This window comes from Arachis ipaensis, chromosome B10 (assembly GCF_000816755.2).
Source record: "Arachis ipaensis cultivar K30076 chromosome B10, Araip1.1, whole genome shotgun sequence".
NCBI lineage: Eukaryota > Viridiplantae > Streptophyta > Magnoliopsida > Fabales > Fabaceae > Arachis > Arachis ipaensis.
Genome location: NC_029794.2, coordinates 117,662,383 through 117,674,578, shown reverse-complemented (window position 1 = coordinate 117,674,578; position 12,196 = coordinate 117,662,383). Strand labels below are relative to the sequence as shown.

Sequence of the window (12,196 nt, the reverse complement as noted above, 5' to 3'; positions counted from 1 at the left end):
GAATCCAATATAAAATTCTCCAAAAATAATATTTGTACACTAAAATTAGTCATTAAAATCAATCAGCAATATATTTGTGTATAAATATATGTGATTTAATTTATTTTAAATGTGTATTTATATCCCAACATATATTTTATATTAGTGGCTGATTTTAGTATACATGTAGCATTACTCAAAATTACCATATCGGTTTATGTCATTATAGCTTACTCTAAATACCAATTTTCACAATCAAATTTTAAAAAATAAAAGTTTTTTAAACCTTTTAAAAAGTATAAATAAAAATTTTAGAACTGAGTCACAAACCAATTTAAAAATTTTACCCTAAACACTAATTTTGTACACATCAAATTTTTTGCCTCCTTTATGTCGGAGATCTAACATCTGTTTTTAGATTATGAATCTTTCACAATTTTTAATCACTAAATTATAATTAATTTTGTATTTGCATCTGATAAGACCCTATCTTTAACTTTTATAATACATTTAATAATATCTTTAATCTAAATATCTAATTGAACATTTAAAAAGAACACTTACTTAAGAATAAAAGAAATATCTTGATATAATTTTGTTACGGCCTGGCCCAAACCCTCCAAATATATAAAAATTTAATTTTAATGAAATGTTCATATAAAGTAATTTTATACATATCTAATCACATAATGTCATATTAGTAAAAATAATAACTTCTTATATTAACTGTGTGAAATAATTATGCAAAAAAATAGATTTGATTAATTAAAATATAGATAAAATATTTTTCACGATCAAATTATAAAAATTAAACTCATAGTATAGAAGTCACCAAAAAAGTGTCTAAAAAGTCAAAAAAAAAACTCATAGTATAGAACAAAACAAATGAGAAATCGCCTTTAAAAAAAAGAAAAAAAAAAAAGATTGAGAGCAGTTTGATGTACAAACAACCCGCACCATTGCCAGGATTCGGAAAATGACCACCCCAAGAAAAGAAAATCCTTTGGTCACATGTAACATCACTGCATTCATGGGCAGTGAGCGTTAACTTATAAATAGATTCCTCTGAAGGGTGTGATGAGCATCCTACAGGCCACGGCCACAAAGAAATCACAAATTCACAAGGCTTTGTATTCCCCCTTCTTTTTCTACCATGGCTTTACTTTTCTTTTGCCCCTAGTCATTTTCCTGAGTGGTGTTTCAGCCATTGAATTAGCAAGTGAGCCAATATCTCCATCTCATGCATTCCAAGAAAACAAACCAATAGCCCCAACTCCATCTCAAGCTTTTCCTGCAAGTTCTGAACCTATAACACCATCTCATGATTTGCCTGAAATTTAGGCAATAACCCCAACTCAATCTCCTTCCCTCGCAAAAGATTGTGCTGGCAAGTGAGCCTATAGTCCCATCTCATGATTTGCATGCAAACAGAGTAATAGCCCAACCCCATCTCCTGCATTTTTCGCAAATGAACCAATAGCTCCTCATGCTTGCCTTGCAAAGGAACCTTCTGCTGATGATGAGTCAGACCCCCAAGTTGATTCAGTGTCTCACATTCGCAGCTTCTACAGTTCCAGAAAGATTAACATTTAAACACGCCAGTCATGTCTGAAAGCGAGCGATCATGTATCTTAGTATCCATCAGTAATAATTTTGAGAGGGAAATATACAATATAAAAAACGGTTCATTATATACAATATCTTAGTACTCAATGACATTATATCTTTCTGAATACTATAGAGACGGTTCATGTTCCAGCATCTTTCTTGCGTCAAATTAATATGCAACATCAGTGTTAGAACAGAACTTCTTATAGAAGTTGTTATGTAGCGGTTATCGCTTGTATCATCTTTCTACTTTGCTTCTTTGCTATATTTATCTTTTATTTTTTATTTTTCTGGGTATCTATCTGATCAAGGAAGATTGTTGAGAACCTGCAACTAATAGCAGATTGGCTGGAATTAGTAATTTTATCATTTCAGCACCATTAATTTTTGAAAACAAATAACTAGTAATTTAATTAACAATTTTACCATTACAAACAGTATGAAATGTGTGGGATTAAAAAAAAATAATCTAATTTAGGTGAACTGGACATAAGGAGCTGAAAATGTTTTAATTTCCAGTCATATTGTGTTTGCATTGTCATATAACTCCCTTGAGAATTTCATAGAAGTAACAAAGAGTTATAATTAGTTAATTACCTCTCACCCTTCCAAACTGAATCTTTGCTTTTTCTATCTGTCTTGTCAATGTCGGAAGACTATTTTTACTTTGGGCTGCTGAATGGTCTGAAGAATTATCACATAAAGGAAGTTAATAAAACTAGTATAAAAGGAAAACACTAACATACTCGGGCACTTAAAAAATCACTGCAGATGGTTACAACTTACACCGTTAGGAATCACGGGCACTTAAAAAATCACTGCAGATGGTTACAACTTACACGGTTAGGAATCACTTCCTGCAACTTTGCAGGTTACCAGATGCGTAATCTTGAATATTATAATTTCCTCCTGCCTACAAGAATCAGCGCGATTTCTTTCCTTTTTTTCCCCTTAAATTGTTATGAAAAGTTAGCACCTATAGGCTATAGCCATAACTACCACAAATCATGGTTTGCATCCCCTGTCTCTGTCCGGTTCCTTACATGCTCATCTGTGTAGCTTTACGGTCCATTTTTTCCATTGTCGTCTGTCAGTGGCGTGTCAACCATTGAATATGTTAGGCCACAACTGCAACCTCCTTTAGTTAATGTTTTGCTTGTAAGCCAATAAATAGAGAGCCGCAGCCTGCATCAGTTCACATTAGAAGAGTAGCTCTGGGTGATTATATGAGCCAGCTACTTCAGTGTTTAACACGGTTGCTTCTATTCTAATGTCTCATAGATCTTTACTAGACTGGACACAAAGCAAGAGGGGTAGATACACCAGGACCCAGTTCATCCCTGTTTTCCTCTAGGGAGATGAACTTTTATCGAGAAACACACTAGACCAACACTCGAGTGATCTTTCATCTTAATAGCTCTTGAAAATACCAAGTTTTATGATATAGCTGTTAACACACTGTTCACCCTCTGCATTCATTAACACACCTTGGACATGATCAAGGCCTGTTTAAGTGTTCATGTCATGCATCTTTCTCCTAATAGGAGCATAGGAGTTCCGTGTTTGTCTGAAAAGCTTCTACGTTATCTGAATCCCACATTCGTTCAGTAATGTTGACATTAGCCATACCAAAGCATAACTCTGTCCAAAATTTTAATATTGGCAATTCCATTTTGAATGACACTTTTCAAGAAGAAACTCCTTTGAAGTGAACCTCAAGCAGTTGCTTATGTTCTTGCGACTAGGATGCGACAATCAGACATTAATAAGTAGTACTGCAACACCACCTTTTCGGCAACCACCTCAACTAATTTTGGCCTTCCAAGTAGCAGAAACAGTTCAAATAGAAGTGATTTAGGATTTAATCAGGCACATTTGAGCAACTTAAGTCTACTCCTTTGGTTAATTATGACAATTGAAAAAACGAAATCTTTTGGACAATGCTCAATTAAGTAGCAACAAGGCTCCACCCTGGAGTTTTCTTTAGTCTTTCTTCTTTCATAACCTTCCTCAGTCTCAAAACTTCATTCCATTGTCCAGCCTCTGCATATATATTCGACATAGCAACATGTACACCATGATTATGAGGTTCCAGAGCAAGGATTTCTTTTACGACTCTTTTAGCAACCTTGGTATTTCCATTATTTTTGCAAGCTGCCAACAAAGCTCCTAAAATTACAATATCAGGCTTCCAAGGCATTCCCTTTACCAGTTCCTCTGCCTCTAACAACTTACCCTCTTTTCCAAGAAGATCCACCATGCACCCATAATGTTCAATCTTTGCGTCAACCCCATACACATTTTTCATCGAATAAAAGATCTCACGACCAACATCAACCAAGCCAGCATGACAACAAGCCGACAAAACCCCTAAGAAAGTGACATTGTTAGGGACGACAGCTTGCTCCTCCTTCAGCTTCTCAAAGAGACCAAGAGCATCTTCAACATGTCCATGAGCAGCCAAGCCAGAGATCATCACATTCCAAGTAACAACATTTCTCTCAGTCATTTCATCAAACAACTTCCGAGCCATAACAATCTCCCCATTCTTTGCATACATGTAAACCAACGCCGTCCCAAGAATCACTTTCACTTCAAACCCCTTCACCTTCATGAACTCATGAATCCTCTGCCCAAGCTCAAGATACCCCGCCCGAGCGCAAGCCGATAACACTGAAGCCAGCGTCGCAGCATTGGGCTCCAATCCATCCTCAATCATCTCATCAAAAAGCCCCAAAGCCTCATCATAACATTGATTCTGAGCATACCCACAAACCATCGTCGTCCAAAGACTCAAACTCCTGTCCGGCATTTCATCGAACATAAGGCGCGCACGGGCAAAATCTCCGGAAACAGAGTAACCCTTGACCAAACCATTGGCCACGTGGGAATCAAAGCTCAACCCGAATTTCAGCACGTGTGTGTGAACCTGGGTACAGGCTGGCAGAGAGGGAATGTTAGAGCAGGCCTTAAGGAGAAAGGGGAAGGTGTGTTTCCCGGGAATAGCGCCTAGCTTCCTCATGGAGACGTAAAGGCAGAGAGAGTAATGGGGATTGGGGCTAGAGGCGTGGGCGCGGATGAGGGTGTTCCACATGAAGGTGTTGGGTGGGTATGGGAGGGAGGAAAAGATTCTAGAAGCGAGGGTGAGGTCGGCAAAGGGGGAGAGGGCGGAGGAGGAGAGGAGGCGGCTGGCGGCGAAGGGGTCTTGGCGGATGCGGCCGGTGAGGATCAACTGGGCGTGGACTTGTTTGAGGTGGTGTATTGTGGTGCATTGGTCGGCGAGGAGAGAGAGACTAGGAGGAGTGGGCGGCGGAAGTGGAATGGTTGAGAAGGTTCGTGGCGGCGGTGGTGAACGGGGGAAGCGGTGTTTGAGCGAGAAGTGCAGTTTTGTCGGCACCATTCGAAGAAAGGTTGTTGGTGATCACTGACCAGAGACTCGGAGTTTCCCAAGGTATCCGCCACCGGCGGCACAAAGGCAAGGTTGTTGCGGATCGGAGCTCGAGTCTATTGCTGACCGATCAGTTGCTTCGTGCACAAGGCGGCATTCAATTCCCCACACAGAAGGATGAAGCGACCATTCAACAAGCTAAGTGCACTTTCTCTGATTCTTAATTTCTTATCGTACATATATGCATGTTATTTGAGTTTGACTTCAACTCGTAAGCTTTTTTATGAGTCAAACCTTTTACATTCGGCCAATATCTAGTGGCAAGTGGCAACTTAACAAATGATCGTGAAGACACGCATCCAAATTTAACGAAGGTTGTGAGTGCTCTCTGACCCATTTCAAATCAAGAAACAGAATAGACACCAAAAATAAAATCAAGAAATAGAATACTTATTCTCCTCTAATGACGCACGAAGAATCCTCTCCCACATTCACATAAAAAAAAAAACACACACACACATCCCAAAAGATCCTCACCCAGAACCAGAAGGCCAAAACACGAAGCATCTGCCCCTCATCCTTTGGCAAAGCACCTTGTGCCACACCTCTCCATCCCCTATCTCCTTTGTCGCTTTTATACTTTTTAAATTATTTTAACTGAATTTTTCCACATTATAGTCAACGGCGAAAATTCTTATTAATCCTTTCTTTAACAAACAAAACGAAGGTTTTTTCTTTTTAGATAAAGCTGCTTAGAAAATTAAAACAGAAAATAATATAAAAAAGAAAAAATTGGGAAAGAGAACTCCACACAAAATGCATAATATTATTCACACATGATGAATTACATCCAAACTACACAGGATCAACTAACTAATTTTTTTGATGATTAAATGCATAATGCTATTCACATGATGAAGATGAACTACAACCAAATTACACAGAATCAAGTAACTAATTTCAATTTCTTTTATTTACATTTTTGACAATCTAATTAGTTGGCATCGGATAGCGACATAAAGGACACAAATGACTAGTCTTGAGCCACTGGATGAGGCACTCTTGATGATATACATGCTTACAAGGCATTGATGAAACTTGTTCTGCATCATCACCATAATCAAATTCAGTCAGACAAATACTGCACCTCTCTGCTAGGTGGTTATTATTTTCAAGCTTCACTTTCTCAAGAGACTCAATGGCATTCTTCGATGCAGGAACCATCTTAATATTATTAGGATCTTCCATGGACTCTTCAATGATTAAGTCGGTGATCATGTTGCCGTAGTCATCAACTTCCAATGACAAATTCTGGATATTCAAGTCATCAACGTACAATATAGGATTCTGGATAATAATGTCCAGATACAAACTGAACAAACGAAAATCAGGTCTTTCATAGAGGAATCCGGAAGGACGAGTTTGAATTATGGCTTTCGCGTAGGATATAATATCTGGCATCATGTTATGAATCAAGGCAATTGGTATAACAGCATCAGGGAAGTGCATTTGCATGTGTGATGAACCGTTTTGAAGGAATTCTTGCGCTTGGATTAGAATTGAGGATGTAAACGAATAAATGGCTCCTAACACTGGTGCATGTGATTGTGATTGTGGTTGTTGATGATGAGTCCAGCAAGTTTGATGCGTAACTTGTACCTTGAGAATGAAGTAATCTGTTATTTGATCTCTCATGAGGGTTAGATAGTGTTGCAAATCTGCCTCCTCTTCTTGTAACAATGGGGGAGATGACGCTTCCCAAAAGAAAGTAAATGGCGAAGTCATGATGATGAAATTAAGAACTGGTTTGATGCTTCGAGTTTACTAGAAATATGGAAACTTTCTTTAATAGAAATAAGAATGAAACTGAGAATGAATCCTTGTTGCTTTCTGCTTACTTATATATATACAAGGCTTCTAGTAAGATTTGGTTAACGGTAATCCTAGAGGCAGTATAATTTTTTTGTGATTTGTAATAATTAATTAGGAATCATTTATTGATATGAAATTATACATTTTTTTTAATAATTAAAATGTTAGTTAAATTTTAATAAAAAAATTGGCCTACTGCCAATTATTTAAAATAATGTTTTCTTTTTTGGAATAGTTATAAATAGATTGATTAGACAAAAAAAAAATTGATTTACAAAGATTTTGTGTAAAATTACTATCAAGTAGTTGAATCCTAATTTAATAATAAGATATTCTCCACATTCAAGCAATTTTGGTATTTAAATTCATCCAAGCAATTTTAAGTCATGCGCTTTTTTTCGTTTTTCTTCTTTCCTCTTCTTCTTCTTCTCACACTCGTTTACGCATGAAGCGTCTTCTTCTTCGCCTTCTTCTTCGCGTTCCTCCTCCTCATCATTTTCCTCCTTCTTTTTCGGGTTCATTTTTCTTCACGTATTTTCTCCTTATCGTCATTCTTTTGTTGTTGTTACTGCTGTATTTTTTTGTCTTTTCTTCCTACTCTCCCTGGTGAAAAAGCAATAGAAGGTGAGGAAAAAGAGTTTCGAATTGTGCAGAACATAAATGAACTGAACATGTTATTATGGTAAAACAATTGTAATGAATGGAACATTATCCATTATATAAATTCAAATTCGAACAGCTTTCTGCATAATGAACCGAACACGTACTCATGGTGAAATAATTGTATAGTACTGAGTGAACGAAACATAATCCATTATATAAAATCAAATTCAAACAGTTTTCTGCATAATGAACCGAACACAGTACTCATGGTGAAATAATTGTATAGTACTGAGTGAACGAAACATAATCCATTATATAAAATCAAATTCGAACAGCTTTCTCCATAATGAACCGAACACGTACTCATGGTGAAACAATTGTATAGTACTGAGTGAATGAAACATAATTCATTATATAAAATCAAAATCAAACAGCTTTCTGCATAATGAACCGAACACGTACTCATGGTGAAACAAGTGTATAGTACTGACTGAACGAAACATAATCCATTATATAAAATCAAATTCGAAACACCTCTGTCTACAATTTAGAGATTATCAATTTAATTCAATTCAGATTCAGAACACCTGCGTCCATTCAATTCAATTTAGCAATTGCATTCCATTCAATTCAATTGAAAAAATAATGTTTGTGTTGTTGGTGATGACGATAACGAAAGAGGAGAAGAAGAAGAAGAAGAAGAGAAGGAAGAGGAGGAGGAGAAGCAGAAGAAGAATCTGCGTGCGCGAAGAAGGAAGAGGAGGAGTTATACGTGAATTTGAAAGAAGAAGAAGATGACGTATGCATGTATTATGAAGTATTCAAACATATTCTGTTTAAATACTTCATAATCTCTTACCACTTGCTTTAAACATCATGTGATAAACATTTCGATTCATTTTTGTTTGTTCCTATTCTTTTTTTAAACAATTTTTTTTCTTTTTGAATGGACTTTGCTACTTGTCCTCAAACATCAAGATATTCAAGTCACCAAAAAAAACCATCAAGATATTCAAAATACAAATAGATATTAATTATCACCCCTTATATCTCGAAATAAAGTAGTTGTATCTCAGAGGGTTTTATACGGACCACATCTTCATAGTCTGCATACAAACTCGAAAACTAAACAAATAAATGGTTACGTCAAACACCTTTAAATACAAGTACATACAAGGCTACTCAACACTGAAAAAAAGGATTATACCAATACATCAGCTCTATTGTTTTCAGTTTCTTAGATATATACTGACTTGAGTGTCGGAGTTTCTTTTGCAGGTTTCACGCCCAGTCTTCACCAATGCTATCTGAGAGACAAAGGAAAGGTCGTCAAACGATAGTAACTAGCTATACCTCGGAAGGTGCTTCTTCGACAGAACATTTGGGGCCCACCATGAGACCGACGATAAAGTCACCCTATGTTTTCTTTTTATTTTTTCCTGTAGGACCTCAATCATGGCGAATGATGGTACTCCCCCTCCTACTCCAACTCACGCCGAGCTGGTATCTATGAATACTGCCCTCCAAGCCGAGGTACAGAAAATGGCTGACCTTCTCACCGGCAAGACAAGTGGGAGTAAAGGAGATGGAGAAATGAAGAATGCTGATAAGGAGCATCCCGAATATAAGCATCACTCTAAAACAAATATGACAATGGAGGCCACTCCTCCAAAAACCGGTAAAAGAAGAGCAAATCCTTTCTCGACGAAGATCATGAATTCCCAAATGCCGAAGAATTTCACACTTCCGACCACTTTGAAACCATACGAAGGGATGGGGGATCCAAAGATACATGTTACCAAGTTCGAATAAATGATGTTTTTGAACGGTGCTTCTGATCCAATCTTATGTCGTTCTTTTCTAACCTTTTTGGACGGAGCTGCTTTACTTTAGTTTCTTGGTTTGCCTGTAGGTTCAATTTCTAACATTGAAGAATTCGCCGACCTATTTATCAACCATTTTGTAACCTCCAAAATCTATGTCTATGATTCTCGAAAATATACGTCCATGATTCTAATTATCTTAGTATTATCAAGCAGGGCCAACACGAAAGCCTAAAGGACTATATGATGCAATTCACCTTGCAATAAAAATTCTCGAGCTCAGTCCCGAAGTTCATCTGCATGCCCTGAAAAGCAGCCTCCGATCAAAAAAATTTCAGGAGACGATTGTTTTTACCAAACCAAAAACACTCGCCGAGTTTTGAGATAAAGCAGCAGAATAGATAAAGATCGAGGAACTCCGCAAGGCAAAAAGAGCCGAGAAACAGGCGCCTCGGAAATATGAGGATAAACATGGAATATCAAACCAAGCTCGGGAGCACAAGAAACCCTTTAACCTTACTCCAAAGTTCGACACATATACGCAATTCAACACTAAAAAGGAAGATATAATCAAGGAAATACTCCACGCTAAAATTATAAAACCACCTAGGAAGGCAGGAACCTATCAAGATAAAAGAATACGCGGATAAAACAAAACACTATGCTTTTCATCAGAATTTTAGCCACACAACTGGTGGATGCATAATAGCAAAAGATTTGCTAGAGCATTTAACACGACAGAGATCACTGGACAAGTATGTCAATAGCCGAAAACATACAGGAAACAATAGATAAAAGCTCAGCATCGAAAGATAAAGAAAAATGGGATGCCCAACCCCAATTCCCTACAACTCGGGTAGTAATCAATTACATTTCAGGAGGATTCACAGGAGGCGGAACCACTTATTCAGCCAGAAAATGAAGCTACCGAGCTATGTTGACTATGGAAGGATCCTCGTCAGCAGAAACGCAAACACCACCAGCAAGCAGTACTTTCATTGCCTCAAACCTACAATTGCAATGCCCAAACCTCGACGATCCCGTTGTAATATCTATCAATGTCGGGGATTTGAAAATTAAAAAGGTTTTTCTAGACCCAAAAAGCAGTGCCGACATAATATTCTACTCCACATTCAAGAAGATGCAACTCAGCGACAAAGCTTTACAATTGTTGACTGGAGAATTGGTAGGGTTCTTCGAGGAAAGAGTTCTCGTTACGGGTTATGTTTCATTGAGAACAACCCTAGGGGAGCCTCCATGCTCGAAAATCATAGATATTCAATTCCTAGTAGTTGATAGTAGGGGTGTTCGCGGTGCGGTTTGATTCGATTTTTGTGAGAAATGTCATCTGGTCCGATCGTCTAGTTAAACTGCAGTTCGGTTTGGTTTGATTTTTTTGTCGAGACCATCCGAAAGAAAACCAAACCAATTAAAATCAATTTGGTTTGGTTCAGTTTTTTTGGTTAAAAAAATACTACCATACTATTTCACAAAGTCTTATACATTGAAATCGACAAACACAAATACACTATTGAAATCGGCAATCTGCTGTCACCCATATTCTCACTTGAACTGACATCAAACTGCATAAACAAATATATTAAACAACAAAATCAATTTACAAGCAATTTACAAAATCAAGACCCTGTTTACAAAATCAAGCAATTTACAAAATTATTAACCAACCAGCAATAATACCAACAATAAAGTAATTCAACAATAATACAATATCCTGTTTCTCATGATACAGAGGTAATCTAATACTTCAAATCTGCTCCCATTTTTTCATTATTCAAATTTATCTTACCATACTAATTTCAATCTAACCTTATCAAGATCCAAAACCTCCAAGAATTGATAAATAATACTAAATCACTTCAAAACTCAAAAGTAATTCAGTAATTCAACAGAACAGCAAAACAAAACAAAACAGAAGCAGTTTCAGTAAATCAAAAGAACAATCTGCAAGGCAGCAACAATGAAATAAAAAAGTCAACAACCAGCAGCAATCCATCAATGATTATTGATTTATTGAACATAAATTAGTTAAATTACTTAATTACATACCTGACTTGGAGGCTCAGACTCCATATCTCAGTTGAATCGGCAGGAAGAAGGCTGCTGGCTGGTGATGTGCTGGGTGGCTCGATGGGAACTGGGGTCAGGGGTCAAATATCCAGTTTCTCATGACATATACTAAATCATTAGATTCAGTGACGGAGGTAATCTAATACTTCAAACATGCTTCCATTTTCTCATTCAAATTTATCGTTTACCATACTGAGATCAATAAACCAAAAAATGAATCAATAACTAGCAACAATACCAAGTCAGCAATAAATCAATAAACAGCAAAAATGAATCAATAAACAGCAATTGGTAAACAATGAATCAACAAACAGCAACTCAGCAACAATAAATCAGCAAGTCAGAAATTAGTCAAATTACATACCTGACTCGGTGGCTCGGGATCCATATTTGACTTGAATCGGTGGCTGGGTGGGAGACTGGGAGATGTTGTGTTGTGGGTGGCGAGGGTGGTGCTCTGCTACTGCTGGGTGCGAGGGTGGTGTTGGCTGTGGCTAGGGTTTCCTGGTGCTCTGTCTGTGAAGTGGTTCGGCCGCGTTGGGAGGAAGGCTTCGCTGTGAGGTGGTGGGAGGAACGGTCTCTTGTCGGCGATGGGAGGTGCTGTAATAACGTGGGTTTGCCGCCGTGAGAGGAGAGCGTGACTGCAGAGAACGTGGGTGGCTGGGAACCGTGAGAAGAGAGCGCGACTACGGAGAGAACATGGGTGGCTGGACACCATTAGAGGAGAGCGTGACTGCAGAGAACATGGGTGGCTGGGCGCACCGGTGCAGACTGCAGAGAGCGCGGCTATGAGAGGAGAGCACTAGGTTTGGAACTTTCGATTGGGGATGGGAGG

At 37.8% G+C, this 12,196-nt stretch overlaps 2 protein-coding genes and 2 long non-coding RNA genes across 5 annotated transcripts; 1 reads left to right on the top strand and 3 right to left on the bottom strand.

The window, feature by feature from the left end:
- On the top strand, positions 662 to 1,258 carry LOC110267389. Its single transcript, XR_002354945.1, has 2 exons — positions 662 to 798; positions 850 to 1,258. It is a non-coding gene; the product is annotated as an uncharacterized LOC110267389 (long non-coding RNA).
- Positions 994 to 2,851, bottom strand: LOC110262498. 2 transcript variants are annotated; one of them, XR_002354943.1, is made up of 3 exons: positions 2,374 to 2,851; positions 2,185 to 2,271; positions 994 to 1,587 (listed from the first exon to the last, which is right to left on the bottom strand). It is a non-coding gene; the product is annotated as an uncharacterized LOC110262498 (long non-coding RNA). The 2 variants fall into 2 exon arrangements; XR_002354944.1 differs by having other exon boundaries at positions 2,427 to 2,851.
- On the bottom strand, positions 3,022 to 5,227 carry LOC107623692 (pentatricopeptide repeat-containing protein At5g06540-like). The gene has a single exon (XM_021112849.1). It carries the CDS (start codon positions 4,985 to 4,987, stop codon positions 3,536 to 3,538), a length of 1,452 nt encoding a protein of 483 aa, XP_020968508.1. The 5' UTR covers positions 4,988 to 5,227; the 3' UTR covers positions 3,022 to 3,535.
- LOC107621087 (E3 ubiquitin-protein ligase RING1-like) lies at positions 5,966 to 6,490 on the bottom strand. The gene has a single exon (XM_016323134.1). The coding sequence runs from the start codon at positions 6,488 to 6,490 to the stop codon at positions 5,966 to 5,968; it is 525 nt and encodes a 174-aa protein (XP_016178620.1).